This window comes from Microplitis demolitor, chromosome 7, assembly GCF_026212275.2.
Source record: "Microplitis demolitor isolate Queensland-Clemson2020A chromosome 7, iyMicDemo2.1a, whole genome shotgun sequence".
Taxonomy (NCBI): Eukaryota; Metazoa; Arthropoda; class Insecta; order Hymenoptera; family Braconidae; genus Microplitis; species Microplitis demolitor.
In genome coordinates, this window is record NC_068551.1 from 9,418,989 (window position 1) to 9,438,466 (window position 19,478).

At 31.8% G+C, this 19,478-nt stretch overlaps 1 protein-coding gene across 3 annotated transcripts; it reads right to left on the bottom strand.

Moving 5' to 3' along the window:
* Positions 1 to 8,680: 8,680 nt before the first annotated feature.
* LOC103572260 (intraflagellar transport protein 140 homolog) lies at positions 8,681 to 16,781 on the bottom strand. 3 transcript variants are annotated; one of them, XR_008404030.1, is made up of 5 exons: positions 13,802 to 16,781; positions 13,458 to 13,734; positions 12,491 to 13,392; positions 9,600 to 10,795; positions 8,681 to 9,536 (listed from the first exon to the last, which is right to left on the bottom strand). XR_008404030.1 is itself a non-coding variant. In XM_014440164.2 (4 exons), the coding sequence occupies exons 1-4, from the start codon at positions 16,618 to 16,620 to the stop codon at positions 10,486 to 10,488; spliced, it is 4,308 nt and encodes a 1,435-aa protein (XP_014295650.1). In that variant the 5' UTR covers positions 16,621 to 16,781; the 3' UTR covers positions 8,681 to 10,485. The 3 variants fall into 3 exon arrangements, 1 of the variants encoding a protein (XP_014295650.1); XR_008404031.1 differs by having other exon boundaries at positions 8,681 to 8,958; positions 9,129 to 10,795; XM_014440164.2 differs by having other exon boundaries at positions 8,681 to 10,795.
* Between the last annotated feature and the right edge of the window lie 2,697 nt (positions 16,782 to 19,478).

Below are 19,478 nucleotides of genomic sequence, written 5' to 3' on the forward strand. Positions count from 1 at the left end.
AATCGGAAATGTCTAAATTCGCGGAGTTACCGAACCAAGGTCTAACTGACCTCGTGCAGCATACGATCGTCTTACAACCGGGAATTAAACCCATTCAAATCCGTCCGCATCGGCGTAGTCCTGTTATTGCGGCGGAATTAAATAAACAAATAGACGAACTGCTCGAGAAAGGCTATATTAGGCCTAGTAACAGTTTCTGGTCGTGTTCTCCGGTAATGGTGACCAAAGCCTCAGGTGGTCGGCCTTTTTGCGTCGACTATCGACCAATCAACAAATATACTATTTTACCCGCTCACCCTCTTCCTAATATGCTACGTATTATAAGTGCTTTACATAAGGCGAAGTATATCACAACCATGGATCTTAAAGAAGCGTTCCATCAGGTTTTAATGTTACCGGAGTCCGTTCCTTATACTGCCTTCTCTGTCGAAGGTAGGGGGCAATTTGAATGGGTTCGCATGCCTTATGGTCTCGCGGGAGCACCATCAACGTTTCAAAAAGCCATGGATAAGCTTCGCGAGAGGTTTATCGAGCGAGTACACCAGAAAAACTTACCGAGTTTTTGGACTGAAAAAGTCTTTGCGTACCTGGACGATTGGGTAATTATAAGTGAGAATTACGATGAGCATAAAGCCATTTTGTCTCTTGTTTTTGAAATCTTTCGTGAGACTGGATTATTAATTAATCCAAGTAAATGCAAATTCGCGCGATCCGAGGTAAAATTTCTTGGCTTTATTGTAGATAGCGAGGGTCTACGACCTGACCCTGAAAAAATAGCACCTATCGCGAATTTCCCTCGTCCAACGTCTCGTAAGCAAGTACGTACTTTCTGCGGGCTTGTAAACTGGTACCCTAGGCATTTACAAAATGTCGCGAAGGTCCAAGGGCCTTTAAACAAATTATGTAGCGTAAATACTGAGTGCAAGTGGGGTGACGAAGAGGAAAAAAGCTTTCCAAGATCTTAAACAAGCTCTTGTCAATGCCAAACCTTTAGCTGTACCGCAGCCAAATCTGCCTTATTATTTATATACTGACGCGAGCGATACGGGTCTAGGCGCGTTCTTGGTTCAGAAGGAACCAGACACCGGGAAAGAGTTCCTTATTATATGTTTAAGTAGACCGTTACGAGGTGCCGAAACACGATATACTACGACCGAGAAAGAGTGTTTGGCAGTTGTATGGGCTGTAAGAAAATTAAGATGTTATCTTGAAGGGTTACCATTTGTTGTTGTTACCGACCATGCTTCATTGAAATGGCTCCATACTTTAAAAAACCCGAACGGTAGGCTTGCCCGTTGGGCCATGGAACTCTTGGCCCACCAAATTACGATCGAACATCGTCGTGGAACTGAGAATGAAGGCCCGGATGCCTTGTCGCGTCTATACGAGGACCAGGAGCCTGTGGAGTGGTCCGAAGTTCTCGATGAGATTAAAACTAAAGGCGTAGATTTCGTACATATTCAAGTTCGCTCGTGGTACGATATAAAGAAAGCTAATGTTAGGAAATATCCTGAGAATTTTGTTGATTGGCGTATAAATAGTGAAGATAGATTAGAGTATTATAAGCCTGATTATTTGAAAGAGTATATTGACGATCAAGATGCGTGGAAATTGGTTTTAACAGTGAATGAGATCCCCGATATTTTGAAAGAAAACCACGATGTACCGGATGCGGGTCATTTGGGTCGCGATAAGATGTATCATCGGATACGCACACGCTACTACTGGCCTGGTATGTATCGCGATGTCGGCGAGTATGTTGAGAACTGTGAAACTTGTAAAAAGGTCAAATATAAACAGACCTCGTCTCAAGCGCCGATGCGCACGCGACAGCCTATTGAACCCTGGGCCATAGTCGCTGCCGATGTGACTGGCCCATTTCCGCGATCTAAAGCCGGTTATCAATACGTTTTAATTTTACAAGACCTATACACGCGCTTCATTGAGGTCTTTAGACCCCTAGATGAAACCCACTGCAGAACCTGGATGCGTCGGGAGAGGAAGAATGCCTTCCTAGCTGAAGCTGCACGACTGGGGTTGCCACCCCCAGTACCACGCCGTCCATCTGCGCCTCGCCCGACGTCCCCACTGGCACCTACTCCAGCAACACCCGTGACTTCGCGAGTGGTCGCCTGCACTTCCCGACCAGGGCTTTCAGAGCGTTGGGGCAAACGCTGTACTATGGCTCAGGAGCTAGAGCAGACGGGTCGCCCCTCTGTGGCTCGTTTTGTCCAGCCAGGCTATACACCACCAGCGCGCCCATGCTCATCCAAGGAGGTTACTGAGGCTGCTAACAAGACTCGTTGGAACCTCATGGGGAATGAGGAGCTGACTCCCGAGGCAGCCGAGGAGCTTGCGAAGTTTGTCCCGGTAAAACTCGCACCAGGAGGTCCGTCAACTGGTCCACTTGAGGTCAGCGTCATTGCTCCGGCAATCAAATTGGTTCACAATGAACCAGGCTTAGAAGCCGACTTGTTGACTGAGGATGGAAAGTCTGGAGAGCAATCGGATGATCCTGACCTCCTCGTGATTGATAAAGAGGTGGAGGCAGACCCGGTTGTACCTATTGAAGAGTAGTCACCAATTAAAATAGTATCCATGTAAATTTGGACAAATATATAGTTTGACTCACAAATTTTAAACTTAACTCTCCCCCTCTCTTTAGTTTATCAGATCCTCTGTTTCTTTCAGCTTCCGAGCCCCAATCTCAAGTCTGGCGACGGGGAGTGTAACCGGGCAGCGTTGGTATACGACGTGAGAGTGCGGCTCTCTCGCTGTCTCTGTTGAATTTGGTCTTTCTCTCTCTATCTCCTTACAGCCTGATTGCTGAGTTTGGCTGAGTTAGGCGCTAGACCACAGGGGATGACTTCGCGCAGCAGGTGACCGTAAATCGGTCATATGCGCATAATTAGGTAGGGGTCATCGGAGGTTGAGACTTGAGACAAATCTATGAGAGACGACATTCAAGTTCAAGTGCCCGACGTATAAGTCACGCCGAAGCAAATTCTTTTTTTTTCCTCGTAAACTTTGCAAAGTTAAATTCAATTTTGATTAATAATATATTATAAACTGGTTTGGTAAACCATTCGCTTGTTTTTGTGGAAAGTTTGTCGGAAGTGATTCGCCTAGTGTCCAGCCCATCAAGCAACCCAGGAACCTGACAAGAATACCACGACGAAGGACCAACATGCAGCGACGCCCAATCCCATCAGTACGTCGGACAATAAAATCCAGATAAGATAATAATAAAGTTTTTACTATTGATATCTCTCTCTTCAGCGAAAATTTAGCCTAGATGGCAATTATTTTATTTCCCGCGTTAATTAAATAACCGCGCGTTATATGAATTTATTTATTGTCAATGGACATTTACCTATTTATTTATTTATAGAAAAAATTTTAATTTATATAAAGGGAATTTTGTAAATGTTTGGGGATTTGGTTAAATAAATTTAATTATATATATATATATATATATATATATATATATATATATATATATATATATATATATATATATAATAATTGAATCAAGTCTCAAAGAAATTACTTTTCATCACCAGTGTCTTTAGAATAAGTTAAATTTCAGCCGCGTGTCCGGTCAAAGCGAGTCGACCCATCCCTGAGATCTATTTCCCGCGTTCAGAACCAGCAACATCATAATTAAAATTTATATTTATTATTAATAATTAATTATTGAATCGGGGAAATTATTTAACTGTGGTTAGTGGCTACTGGACACGAAGTAGCCAAAGGTCACCGTTATACGGAATCAATTAGAAAAGTACAGGTTTATTGCCAATTGTAATAAGATTCAGTTACTTACAATCAAGATTTCCGCAAAGTACAATATAGTCCTGGTATATGTCGAATACAACGCAGTTTCAGTAGTCTGCTTCTCTTATTGTAAAATGAGCGAATAAACTAATTGGATCTGGTTTAGGCGAGGTTAGTTAAACAATTAAAAATTACACAGATTTTATCACAAAATAAATTATAGATTTATTTACACTTAAAAATTATGAGAATTATGATTAATAGCGAATGCGACTAGATAAATTATACGCGATAGCGAATGCAAACTCAAAGATATAATTCACGTATAAAATTGACACGTGGTCAATAGCGGTTAAGTCAATAATAATTAATTAACAATTAATTATTGTCACAAGAACAATTTATTTATTCTCAATAAATAGCAGCCTTGATGTACTGTCTAAATATTGAGAATAATTTAGCGTAGTGATTTAGTTATAATTTCACACAAGAATTATTTACTGAAGCGGTTCAAGCACGAGGTTGCACGTAGCAAAGACACGTTGTAGAAAAAAAATAATGGTAGCATCGTTGAATTGTCGAGAAGCTTGGTGTCGACGTGGCAGCCTTGCTGCATATAACGAATTTTCCTATTGGCTTAAAAGCGCGCCAACAGGTATCAGTTGATAGCGAGCTCTCTCATAGGCTGACCAATATAAAGCGAATTTTGTGATTGGTCAGCTTGTAGCGGGTTCTCAGGACGTCTTGACACGATCCTGAGTTAGAAATTGTATGTGCCGGGCCCAAATAGCGAGTGACCCGGCACTATTCTGACCTTCAGTCAGTAGCGAGTTCGGCAACTCCCGAACCGAGCGGAAATGCACAAAGCTTGATTTAAATTAATCAAGCTCGTGACTGAACACTTATTAATCTTGAAAATTGTTTATGGCACGAGTATATCGCCGGTAACATACAGTAGTACTTAATTACTCAAATTTTATTTATAATGATTAAAAAAGTAAACAGTAAAATATACTTGCAAGCGAATTGTCAGTAATATAAGAAAATATCGCAAGTAAATAGAATTTATAATTGTTTCACAAGTAAATTATCCAAATTGATACAGAGTAATTAGTGTAAAGTGATAATGGAAAAGCAAAAGACGTCTATGCGCTAATTGATCCAAGATCGAAGTGATTGACCAATAATTTAGGGTCTAGGTCTTGCCTTAGGACTCTGTCCCCACTTCAACCTTACGGATATGCGTCGACGCCATGTGACCATGGCACTATGACGTACAATTTCAGACGGCAACGAGGCAGAGAGAAACGGGAACCGCAAGGCTGAGGACGACGAAGACAATTCACATTGTCTCAATATTTATGTACTGAAAGTATTCCTGAAAAAAGAACTCATGAAAAATACCTGGCTAATGTAGAAAATTAATAAGAAAATTATAAAATTCTTTCAAAAACAAAAACAAAAAAAAAATAAGAATTATACCGTAAGGGGTGTTAAAGTGCTGTCTGTATTGTCTTCTTTTCCTGATTTCGATGGTATTTGGGGTTATTCCCACATGATTATATGCATGTTCTGTTATGAATTACTAGACAACTTTGAAATATTTTGAGTAAAAAGTATTCGAATGTTGATGTTAAGAAAGTGATAAATCGTCGCTAGCTAGACATGAAGACCACCAAGTGAAATTCGTTGTGTTCCACGAGAATTGAAAAATAGTTAACTTTGGAAAGCAACTGAGTGGTGATCTTTGCTGTTGTTTTATAGCGGTGTTAACGAGCGTTAGATAATAAACTTTATATAATACATGCTCAAAATGAACGCCGTTAAATGCCGAACCTCGGCCTCATAAAATTTTTTATTAAACACTCATCACTTCTGATTGGTCAAATGCAGTGTTTAAACTTTCTTAATGCATTTGTGCATCCCTTCTACCGCGAAATTCGACAAAAATAGATGTGATAAATCCCTACTTGATAATCCAAGTTGTCAAAATGTTCAAGATAGGTTACCGGGGTGAACTCATCTTTACCTAAAGCTGCATCACTATCAAAAAAAATTCTCTAGATTACACATGCGCATTAAATTGATCGGCTAACGATTGTGGATCGTCATTAGCTGATGAATTTGTGTCACCTTAAATTTATAAGCTGAACCCTAATTTTATCCAAAAATGATTGAAAGTAAAAATAAATACTACATTTTAATAAAATCGAATATTCGACTTACAGTAAATTCACAGTGAATTTTTGGTAATTTCACAGTGAATTTCACAGTGGATTTCCTGTGAATTTCTTACTATTTTATTCGTAAACTTTTAAACTAAAAGTAATAATAATAATAATAATAATAATAATAATAATAATAATAATAATAATAATAATAATAATAATAATAATAATAATAATAATAATAATAATAATAATAATAATAATAATAATAATAATAATAATAATAATAATAATAATAATAATAATAATAATAATAATAATAATAATAATAATAATAATAATAATAATAATAATAATAATAATAATAATAATAATAATAATAATAATAATAATAATAATAATAATAATAATAATAATAATAATAATAATAATAATAATAATAATAATAATAATAATAATAATAATAATAATAATAATAATAATAATAATAATAATAATAATAATAATAATAATAATAATAATAATAATAATAATAATAATAATAATAATAATAATAATAATAATAATAATAATAATAATAATAATAATAATAATAATAATAATAATAATAATAATAATAATAATAATAATAATAATAATAATAATAATAATAATAATAATAATAATAATAATAATAATAATAATAATAATAATAATAATAATAATAATAATAATAATAATAATAATAATAATAATAATAATAATAATAATAATAATAATAATAATAATAATAATAATAATAATAATAATAATAATAATAATAATAATAATAATAATAATAATAATAATAATAATAATAATAATAATAATAATAATAATAATAATAATAATAATAATAATAATAATAATAATAATAATAATAATAATAATAATAATAATAATAATAATAATAATAATAATAATAATAATAATAATAATAATAATAATAATAATAATAATAATAATAATAATAATAAATCAAAATATGCATTACTTTATTATAATGTAAAATTATTTTGACCTTTTTTTCTTACCTGTTTTTCTCACCAATTTTTAAGTATACTAAAACCTAAACTTACAATTAACCTACTGAATAAGACAATGTATAAATAAATTAAGAGAAATATAGATAACCCAGACTGGGAATTGAATCCAGACCATGTCGGAATCGCGCCGAATGCTCTAACAATTGTGCTATCCGGCCCTTTGCTATATTCCGTTCAATTTGATCTACCCTAGCGGTTTCAGCGGCACGATAAAATTACCGTTTATTGACGTTAAATCGTCGTAAGTTCTGCCGTCGAACATTCGACTGCATAAAGTGATTTGACGACCGTTTCCGAGTGCGATTGTGAAAAATCTTTACCATATATTTTTTTCAGCACTTACGGCAATGACACCATCAAATCGTTTATTATAAATCGCTAAATAACGATAGTATGAGCGTCGATCACCAATGTTAGAATAGTTGATTTACCGACTGTGGATACCGAAAGTACAAACATATGTGAATAATTGGACTGCACTTTGACCGACATTTTACGTTTAATTTACGGCAGATTAATTCTCCAATCACACGCATTTAGATGTAAAATTTGCAAATTCATGGGACTGCCCGGGAAAAAATTATAGTATAATTTTATATAGTGATTTATATGTATCCAATAACTGCCATGAAAAAAAAAAAAAATCGCCGAGTAATGGACTCGAATCCAAGACCTCCTACTCAGAAGTCTGACGTGTTAACCGCTGTGCTGAATATCACACTGAAGAGGATAAGTTAATTGTAATTATTTATTTGAATACAAACGAACTTTAGATAATTGAAGACATTAATAAATGATTGGTTCTATTATTTGTATTATATTCGATTATGTTATTGTTTATAGGGTAAAGAGACTAATAGCGGTATGCCCACTAATAGCGGGGCAGTAATTTCTTCTTTTGGCAAATTAAAAAAAATGAGAAGTTAAAATCTTTTAAACTTAACTAAGACTTTTTACATTTTATATCTCAGTTTTTTATAACTTAATTCATTGTTCAAACTTCAAAATTTTGTAGCTGTCATCCCGCTTTGGGCCTTGTTAGTCTATTTCTAAGAATTTAAGAAAAAGTTTTTCTTTATAACATTTGTGAATGCGGTAATAAATTCAAAAATTTTATACTTTATTTAATAAATAATTATGTAGTTTTTATGAATAATCTTACGTTGTTTGGTCATATATAAATTTTTGTACAAAATATGATTCACACACCTGCACAGCTTAATATTCACTTAGAAATTGCCATTCGATAAAATTTTCTAGAACTTCATTGTATAAAATTTTATGTAATTATATAAAATTATCTAAAATTTTAATAATTACATAAAATTATCTAAAATTTTATATAATTATATGAAATTTACATAATTATATAGAATTTTTTCGACCGAATGTATAAATATATATGATTATATTTATATAAAGTAACATAATTATGTATATGTATGAAAATATATATTTTCATACATATAAATATATAATTATATATATTTATATATAATTACATAAAATTATGTACAATAAAATATAATTATATCTTATTATATATAACTTTTTTTTCCCGGGTGATTAGAACAAAAAAAAAGACAACGTATAGAATCATTTTTATTGTATAATTATACAATATTAATATTAATTCATAAGTAATATGCATTTTGAACGTACTATTTTTTATTTAAAACTGTTTAATCCATTGATAATGATTTACATCTGCTGTTGTTAACAATTAATACATTTATTAATACTATATCTCTGTTAATCTTATCTAAACTCATTTATATTTGAAGTCCTTACCAATTTAATATAGTGAAAACCTAAAACATGCAAACCTTCTCAATAAGACAATTTATAGATAAATTGAGAAAAATATAGATAGCCCGAACTGGGAATCGAACCCAGACCATGTCGGTATCGCGCCGAGTGTTCTACCAATTGAGCTATCCGGCACTATACTATAATGATTAAAAATTTTATTATTTAAATGTTTTTTACATTTTTTCATGACATGAATAATTTCAGTATACTTGGAGTCTATCACTGACTATCAGAGACATTTAAAAAATGAAAAATCTGACCGACAACTAATCGATAGTTCACTATTAACGAAAAGTTTCTCACTTACCGACACTATACGTTCGATTGACAAGTGTGTTTGACTCACTCAATACTGTAAATGAACCGCCAAGATTTCGGTTTTTGATAATTCCTATAATTATCAATGACAATAGAAAGACCGTCCATTACCTGTTAATTTACGGTCACTAGTCAGCTGAAATATAATGCACATACAAAACATCAACTACACAGTTACAATCGAGAATTTTCACAACGGCACTTGTCTTTCACTACTAAATAACGTTTCTTTAACAGTCGGTATACGGTCATTTGTCGGTACCGTCAATTTACGGTCATTCGACCGTCGTTTTAAGATGATTTTACAGTGATTAAGAATCTGCCAGGGAATAACTTATTGAGCCACACCGTCTATCGTACGGTAATACACCAATTTTTAAATGTAGTGAAACCCGAACTGAAATTAAGTTTCTCAATAAGACAATGAATAGATAAATTAAGAAAAATATTTTTCTCTTACCTTATAAAAGACATTCTTCAGAATTTAATCGCTTTTTATTTTAGAAGTATAAACTTTTAAAAATTGCACCTATTTAGATTTTTATCTTTATTCGATTTTTTTTCTGAAATACAGATTTTAAAAAAAATACCAAAAACTTATTCAAACTATAGTCAAATCACCATAAACTTACTGTGAAATCATGGTGAAATCACCATTAATTCACTGTGGAATCGTTTCGAACTCACTCTGTTACCATTATCAGATCACCATAGCATAGATTTACAATAAAATCATGTTGAAACTATTATAAATTCACCGCAAAATTACTGTAAACTCACAGTGCAATCACTACTAAATCACAATGACAAAATGGCACAAAATGACTGCGAATTCACTATAAAATCACCGTAAACATACCGTAAACTTTCGGTGAAAGCGAATTCACTGTGATTTTACAGTAATTCCAAATCCGCGAGGGTAAGGTAAATACTAGACATTTTACATACAAAAGAAAAAGCGCTCTTGGACATATGATTTTCTCTGAATACTCTTTCTAAATAATGATCGCCATTTCATTAAATGTAAAACATTGTTTTGCTACAAGGCACGATATGTTTTTAAAAATTAGAATTATTAACTTTTATAACTATTTTAATAATTACCTTGATTTAAAAAATTGTTCGAAACAATTAGAAATGATTCAAAACAATTTAATTTTAATACTATACAGATATACATTCATCATTGAATAAATCATTTTCTTTAATCATGATTACCCCTGTAGAGTGAAGGAAATAAAAAGTTCCTTCATTCATTTATTTCTTTTAAACCTCTGTATCTTAGTATAGTATTTATTGCTTCTATATTTCAACAATTATTGTGTCGTCAACAATCGCAATATTAACTAATCTAGAAATTCGTCTATTTTATTATCCTTATCTGGACTCGTTTCTCGCGGAGTATTTCTTTGATAACCCAGAGATTCTAGTACGCTCGTATTATAAAAATAATTCAGATGGATTTCTGGCTTCAAGCGTTTCAATTCTTTTATGGAATTACGCGCTTTTTCTAAATCACCCAAATCGATGTAATGCTGAGTAATCGTGGAAAAAACATCACCAATTCGAACAGATTTCTCCAAATCATCACCATGTGTATTTAGTAACTGCCGAATTTGAAAAAGTGCTTGCTCAGTAGCTCCGCACGTGAATAATCTAAAATCGAAAAGGTTATGTTAATTATTGTAATTCTGTAAGTTGTAATGCATGCCAAAATGCGCTAAGATTTCACCACTTCTAACTGCATCAGCAAATTCATACGGAAAGAAATAGATAGTACTGGTTACTGTTCTTCTCAATAACCGACGAAAATTATAGGGAAAAATACATTTTAATATGACTGATTCATATTAGAATAGGAGTAAGTCATTGCTTAACACGTACTATTTTTCTTTTTAAACAATAACCAATGCTGTGCTACACAGTACATGAAACATATGACTGGTTACAAGAGTATACAAACCTCTCAGCACAGCTCTTGTTGGTGTATAGAATGCGAGAACTTATTATTCAGTAGTAAGTTACTATTTAGTGGTACGAATGGTCATTGATGGATCTTGTAGATCTCATTAACATCCAGAACAGTATTCAGTCCTATTCTGACATGAACTGTTACTAACTTCATATGAGTCTGTAGTTTCAAGAATAGTAAAGACACATATAAAGTTAGTAATCATATATAATTATGTATACTTATATCCAATTATATATAATTGCATATAATTATATATAATGCCACGAAAAAAATCACATATGGTTATATATAATTAACAAGCAGTCTTCAGATTCTATAATAGGTACATGTGTTTTACTACGACTTGAATTTTTAAATAACTCTTTATTTTACTGTTCTAATTTCAATTGTTCGATTAAAAAATACAATTCATTTTCTCTTTTAACGAAAAACTTTCTTTAAAAAAATATCTCTCATTTTAAGGAATAAAAACACTTCAAGCAATTAGAAGTTTTTCAATTTATGCATGAAAATATGTGATTGGAAAAAAAAAAATTTTGACGTGTATTTCAAATGGGAAAGAGGATCCCCATTTATGATAGCTCAATTTCCAAGATATCTTGCTGAAATCACGTGAAGATTTTTTTTATAATATAAAGTAATTTTTGGGCCCATAAGAGGTTAAAAAAAAGAATTTGTTTTTTTTGGGACACCCTAATATACACGTATGTAGAAGAGGGAAGTTACCGGTGCTAAAAGCAGCAGTGGAAGTAGTTTGGTGCTCGCCACGAGATTGCGCCTATCACTTGTAGTGTCCTTGGTAAGAAACTTATTTCAGAACTGTTAAATTCCAAACTTGAGACTATTCTCGCCCGGGTACTCCGTTATTTAACAGAGTGATAAGTACCTTTTGTGATGGTAATATAGTAGATCCTATATTACATAATGACAAAAATATTTATTATCAATGTTTCCATGAATAGTTTTTCTTAGAAATTAAACTTGGATTTTCAAAAAAAAATTATTTAAATAAAAAGTATAGGATCTCTACTATACAAAAATTCACAATTTATTTAATACATTGCATAGGAATTCAATTATATATAGTTGTATATAATTATATATAATTATATAGAACTATATACAATTATATATAATTATATAGGGCCATTTTTCATATATAATTATGTATAATTTTTTTTACCCGGGTATATAGCCTAAAATTATTTCAATATTTTTTTAATTTTGCTCTTGGCGCTTGCGCAATAGGCGTGAGATTTTCTCTCATCACGATAGCAATGACTGTGGTACGGGAGACGTATGTTCTGAAGGGTTAATGGAATCTTAGTTCATCCAAAATTCGCTAGAATATACGCATAAAAATGAACATTACTTACTGTTTAATGTCTAAAAAATGTTTTATTATCATTATCTTCGTATTAATAGCGTCAACAGCGTGTTTATGTAATGCATGATCTTTCGGTGAAGTCACTTGCGACATACATTTAATGGCTTGATTGAATGCATCAATTGCTTTCTCATAATTTTGAAACTCATCAATCTCAACTTGAGCACATGCAACGTAAAAATTAGATAGCAGATCCATTGCTTTCGCTTTCGAATAAAAGTTTATTATATTTTTGAGAATATTTGGCTGATTTTGCCAATCTAATGACTGTAAATAGTTTCCAGCCATAATATATATGTCTCTCTGTCTTGAAACTTGTGCAAAAAAACAAATTTTTTCTGTATCCCCAGATTTTAAAAGTGCTTTCATTGCTTTCAATTTATTCCCAGCTTGAGTAAATTTTTTGGTTGCTAAATGATAATTACCCTGTTCAAATGCTATTTCCCCTACTTTTTCTAAGGTTAAAATTCGTACATGTTCACTTTCCATATCGTTTGCCACCTTATCAGTTGTCATTTGTTCTGCCAGGTCTTCAGTTAATGGGACATTATATTTTTGAATCAAATTCAATACTTCTATAAACTCTTTGCTTTTAGCTAATAATTGTATAGCTTTTTCAATTTGATTGTTTTTTTCGAAAAAATATGCACATTTTGTAATAAACATTGGATCTGTATCAGAGTTCAAATCACTAGTTATTAGCTGTAGAGAGTCATACTGCTGGGTATTAAAAGCTAGAGATAAGGCTTTCGGGAGTAATCCTGACTGATGATATAATAATATTGCTTTATCTGACTGTTCATTGTCCTCATAGTACTTTGCTATGTCAATTTTTAGCTGTCTTGGTGCAAGAACTGATAATGGCCAAAGTTCTTCGATCATTCCATTTTCCTTAAAAAAAAATGAAATACTTAATAAAAAAATGGAATCCAGTTAAGTATTTGATAAAATTGTACCTTACAAATTCTTATTGCATTAGTATAAGCCTTTGATACTGTATAAAAATGTACGGCTTGAGAAATATTATTAATTGATTCATAATGTGCAGCTAAATGATATGCAGAAGCGGCATGATTCGTTTTTATAACCAAATCACAAGCTTCTCCATCACGACCAAGATAACAGAGGAGCCTAGTTACAGCTAAAGTATTTTTAGCGTCTTCATAAAGTCGTAATGCACCTTCTATATCTCTTGTGGACTCTACATATTGAGCATACCAATTTTTTGTTTCCCTATAGTTCGAAAATGATCAAAAGGTAACTAAACAAAAGAAATAAAAAACTATTCAAGTTTACTTACTTATCGTTTGAAGCTGCAAAGTAACTGTGAAGTTCTTTGGGTTGACTAAGTAAAATTTTTGGTACTTGAAACTTATCACTGTTTGCTTTTGTATACATCTTAATTGCTTTTTCCACATTTCCTTGTTGCTCTAGAATTTTTGCGTAGTTATAGTAACTCAACTTTTCACTAATTTTATTTTCATTTTCAGCCAGAGTTATAGCTTCAGAATGTCTATGACAAGTTTCCAAAAAACTACCAAGAAGATCCAACCTTTTAGCTTCACGAAATAAACGTTTAGCATCTGCATAAAGTCCTAACTCCACTGCGAGAATTCCGATTTTTGCTTCTAGATTTAAACTTGGATCGTGAATACCTTGTTTAAAAGCTTTTGTACCTCTTACAAATTTCATGTGGCCTAAACAAATAACAGCCATATTCAATTGTTTTGTTTTAACACAAATTTTCGCGAGACTTTTCCACACAGCTTCATTTTTTATAGCTTTAATTGATTTAAATGCTTCATCTGTATTAGCCATACTTATATAAAAGCTAAAATCCATAATAGCTGTTTTAATGGTTTCATCACACACACCTAAGTCTTCAAATTCTCTCATAAATAATTTCGTCAATTTGCTTCGATTATTTTCTTTTTCTGGATTTAAAGCAATAATGAACGGTGATTTAACTTCTATGAGACGACAATAACTATCTTCTATTGAACGATAATCATGGATCGTTATTCCATGCTCAGGAGTAACAAACATTGAAATGAATACAGTATTTTTAATGTCGTTTGGCATCAATTGAGAATTATAAAAGTTTCGAGTATCATAATTTTCAATCGTTTGGATTTGACATACAAGTACTCGGGGATCAATAACATCCCAACAATGTGTTATAATAAATCTTCCTTGTGATTTTGAAATCATTCCTGCATAATTTTCATAACTATTACTCAATTGTGCAAAGTCAAATTCAAATATTTGATCCCCCTCAATGTCCCAAATGTATAAAATTGAACTTGGTAATAAATTTGACGTAGCAACAGTAATCGAAACACATCGACAGTCTGAATTACATTTTGCTTCAATAACTTCCGCAAAATCTTTTATAACTTTCGATACTGCAAGTGTTCTTGTATGAAGTTTTGCTAGACGTTTACTCAAGTCCCAAATTTTTAATATACCATTCAATGATGCAACAGTTAAATATTGTGCTGTTAATTCCATTGTAATGGGTTCACCCTCCTCAGGTAATGCTGGTAAATTTTGAATTACATTTCCTTTTATTGTTTTGAGTTGAATGAGAGCTGTAGTCAAAATAATTAACGTAGATTCATAAATAAGAATTTTCTCAGCATCACAATTAAAGGATTGTTCAATTGATGTGTTTAATATCTCATTTCTGTTAATTCTATAAACTACTATTTGTTTTCCGGAGGAAATCACAACATAATTCTTATTGGTAGCTAATATCTGTACTTGAATATCAGTAAGTAAACTAAAAGACTGATTCTCTTCTTCGATTATTAATTTAGTGGGTGAAATTTGACTTACACACACATCATCATTGTATGCAGCACACATATGTTGTTCATGAAGAATAAATACATTCGTAATACAATTAACTGCAAAAACAGGATGTCTGAGGAAAGCACCACCCCACATAAGTTCTTTTACTGTTCCATGAACATTGCAAAATTTTGGGGTTGTGGGCCAACCATATTCATTATTACAAGCCAAAAATTCTCGTTTCCAAAAATAAACGGTCCCTAAATTTGTTCCTGCTGCCAAAGTTTTGTTAATTTTGCAATATGTAAAACTAGTACATACTTCTTGAGAAGTTGATATATTTTCAGACGATGGAGTTGGAAGTGGTGATAAAACATACGTATTACCGTTTTGTAAATTCCAGCATCTAATATCCAATTCCCCAGTAAGTATTGCCAAAGTGTTATTACCTATCCAGCATAGCGGGTTTCTTGTTCTCAATTCATTATTTTTACAAGACAACTTAACTTTTATCAATTCCGTTAACTCTCCTGTGAAGGGGTCAATTTGAAATTGACAAATATTCAATCCTTCTGTCATAACAACTATCGAATCTTTCGATTGATGGTGTAATAAACCATACAAAGTTAATCCATCTGTATTTAATACTTGTTTACAGTGACCTTTAGCATCAATATAATATAAAATTCCATCTAAAGATCCGATAAAGAAAGCATAGTTATCTTTTTGACTATAAGGTGTTTGAACTGCAGTTCTTGGTCTCCAAGTACCGAATAAATTTAATGCCCGTTCATCTTCTACGATGCCAGTTTTCGCAACATTATTTAAATAGCTTTTTGATATTGATCGAAATGCAATATGAATGAATGACTTTTTGAGGTCATGATGAAACATAATCAATAACTGGCCTTTATTGTCAACCCGCCAACCGACGAGTGAGCCTGATGTATCAGCAGATATTAATCTGCCACCATGCTGACTCCATTCCAATATTGAAATCGAGTCTCTGTGAGGAGTCCCGATTTCAGAAAATTCGTTACTTTCAGAATCTTCATCCCAAAGTTTGATGCTACCATTATCCTTACCAACTATTAACAATTTTCGATTTGGGTGCCAGCTGAGTGCCGAAATTTGAAAAGTTGAGAATTCCAGAGACCTTAAATCGTGAATAAGTTCACCGTGATCATTATAAATGGTAATGAAACCACCTTTATTTTGGGAATAAGCGGCTACAGCTAATAAAGGAAAATTCATGTGCCAAATAGCAAAAGTATTAATTGATGAAGGTACAAGATTTTGAATTCGGTTATCAAAATACAACGACATGATTGCACAAATTTTACTTAACACAATTAACCTAGGAACTTTTCAAGATACAAAGATGACGTTGTAACTAACACTGAGGGTCTGGAACTTAACCAATCACTATATTGCTCAAATATAAATAAATATTTTGTATAAGGAATATAAGGATCAATAAAGGGCATGCGATGTCAAGTTATAAAATACGCTACCTGCTGGATTGAATATAAACTAAAATAAGGATATTTCAAGAGAATTTGTTAAAAAAAATACTCATATTGGTTAAAAAAAAAAAAATAAATAAATAAAAGGAAGAGTTCTGAATAACATTTATATATCGAAAGTATTTATTTAAAAAATCGAGTTTCTTCAAAAAAAAAAAAAAAAAGAAAATAGTGATTTACTATAGGTACCACAATAAAAATTATCAATAACGATGGTATTCATAGAATGTGTTTACTTGAAATTTTTTTTAAAGTGGTCCTTTAATTTTATATATATATATTTTTTTAAGACCTCTATCAAATATGACATCTATAATTAAATATATCAATAAAGTGTGACCTCTAAAAATGAATGCATTTCACCACATGCTCATTATGAGGATTTTAATAAAAAATTATGAGTTTCAAAATCCACACCCGATCTTACTTGTATTATTTAAACAGGCTCAGCTCCTAAGAAGTCGGCAGATTTTGGTCCTTTTACGTTTATTTCAAGTCTCTTAAAATAAATTAAAAATGATTTATTTATCATTTTCTCTTAATATCATAATAATAACAATAATTTTTATTATTATTATTAATTTATTATTATTAGCACGTGGTGAAATGGATTAATTTTCAAAGGTTACACTATATTGATATATTTAATTATAAATGTCATATTTCATAGAGACGTTCTTTTTATACATAATTTTTTTATACATCTGTTTAGTTATGCAAATATTTATTATGCCGTCAATAGCTTCAAGTTCCTCCACCTGTTAATTAATTAGCGCATGTAGTGAACTTGAAATATATAAATAGGCGCGCGTTTTCCATTTGAAATTTATATATGGGTCATTCCACCAAATAAAGTTATTTTTACGGGGTGACCCTCATCGATTTGATTAAAATTTTGTGGAGTCTTTCCATCTATTGAAAAAAAAATTCTCTGAAAATTTGAGCCTTTAATATGCAGCAGTTTCAAAGTTATGATTTTTTGAATTTTTTAAAAATTTTTGTTTTCAACTTTTTCATTAATTTTTGTGAAGGAAAAATATTTTTAAAAAAATGAGCACATAACGGTTTTTCATAGGAAAAATTCTCAGCTTTCCAACAAAAATATCCATTTTTTATTTTAAGTTACAGATGACCCTTTAAAATTCCCCTGAAAGCTGAGACCTTTTCCCACGATATATGTAATTTTCACGATGTGCATATTTTTTGTTTGAACAAAATCAATAATTATTTAAATACAAGTTGTTGATTTTATAGTTTTATCAAACTGTAATGGTTCATTGCGTGGTGAGAGATGAAACAAAACGATGTCAGACGAGAATGAAATAGGCTGCCCAAGCCATAGGCAAAAGCTGACAATAACTGCAATCTGAAGTCGTGTTTCATCTCGTGTTACACACTATTTTTTCATGATTACCTGCATTGAAAATTAGTTTCAGTGGCAGCAGCCAGTTAGAATTAAGTTAATTAAAGATCAATGGTGTGATCAACCATAAGTGTACGCGTACCTTTTGATTTGCAATTTATAATTAAACATAAACCATAAATACTATTTACTATTTAGACAAATTTTTATAAAACGATGACAAAGTTAGAACTGTCATTAAGGCAGATAACATCAATAGCCTGAAATCATTTTTGAATAAAACGAAAGAATCAAAGTTCAAATTACTAATTCCAAAACTTGAAGCTTTAATGCTGGTATCACGAAAAATAGTTTTATAATTTTTGTTGTCAGAGCTTTACTGCAGACACATATCAGAAAACATATCCTCACACCGCAAGATTTATGCATCCAGGCTATTCAAAATTTTACCGGCGTTGTTTTCACTTTTATAATTAACTCTTATTAAAAGAAACGATTGAAAACGATTTGAAAAAAAATTTTGAATACTTTTTAATGCTTTTGAATACTTTGAATACTTTTTAATCACCCTTTTTATGGGCATTTAACATTACAAATCGTTTCGAATCGTTTCTTTTAATCAAGGAATAATGACTATTTATAGAAAATAAATGTTTTAGACGTACGATACTTAGAGTCAAATACGGTGAAAGAAACACAAGCAGTACATCTTTTTTCACCTATTGTTGATAGACTAGGATATATTTGTGTTAAAAATGTATCAAGATCCTCAAAAAAGTTAAGAATTAGAGTTTTTTAATCATAGAGAGTTTATATTTCATTTAATTTTGTTCAAACAAAAAATATGCACATCGTGAAAATTACATATTTTGTGGGAAAAGGTCTCAGCTTTCAGAAAAAAATATCAAATTAGATGTATCAAGCGCCACACAGTCATAAAAATTGTTTTACCTATTTTAAACGAATTTTAAAGGGTCTTCTGTAACATAAAATAAAAAATGGATATTTTCGTTGGAAAGCTGAGAATTTTTCCTACGAAAAAACTATTACGTGCTCATTTTTTTTTTTTAAATTGTTTCCCTGACGGTTTTAAATCAGCCTGGAAACACCATGGGAGTGGAAACACGGTGGAATCACGGTGGGTACGCCGTGTAATTATCGTGGAATCACGTGAATACACCGTGTAATTACCGTGGAATCACGGTGATAAAATGACAAAAAACCCACCGTGTAACCGTCGTGGATCCACCGTGATTCCATCGTGTTTCTGGGGTATTTCCAGGGTGAATCAAAAC

What these genes read in the sequence shown, in the direction of transcription:
- LOC103572260 (XM_014440164.2), bottom strand. Translation starts at nt 16,620, where the DNA reads ATGTCGTTGTATTTTGATAACCGAATTCAAAATCTTGTACCTTCATCA. An exon ending in ATGCAATAAGAATTTGTAAG is followed by an intron (nt 13,393 to 13,457) that starts GTACAATTTTAT and finishes TTTTTTTTTAAG; the next exon opens with GAAAATGGAATGATCGAAGA. An exon ending in CATTTTTTAGACATTAAACA is followed by an intron (nt 10,796 to 12,490) that starts GTAAGTAATGTT and finishes TTTCGATTTTAG; the next exon opens with ATTATTCACGTGCGGAGCTA.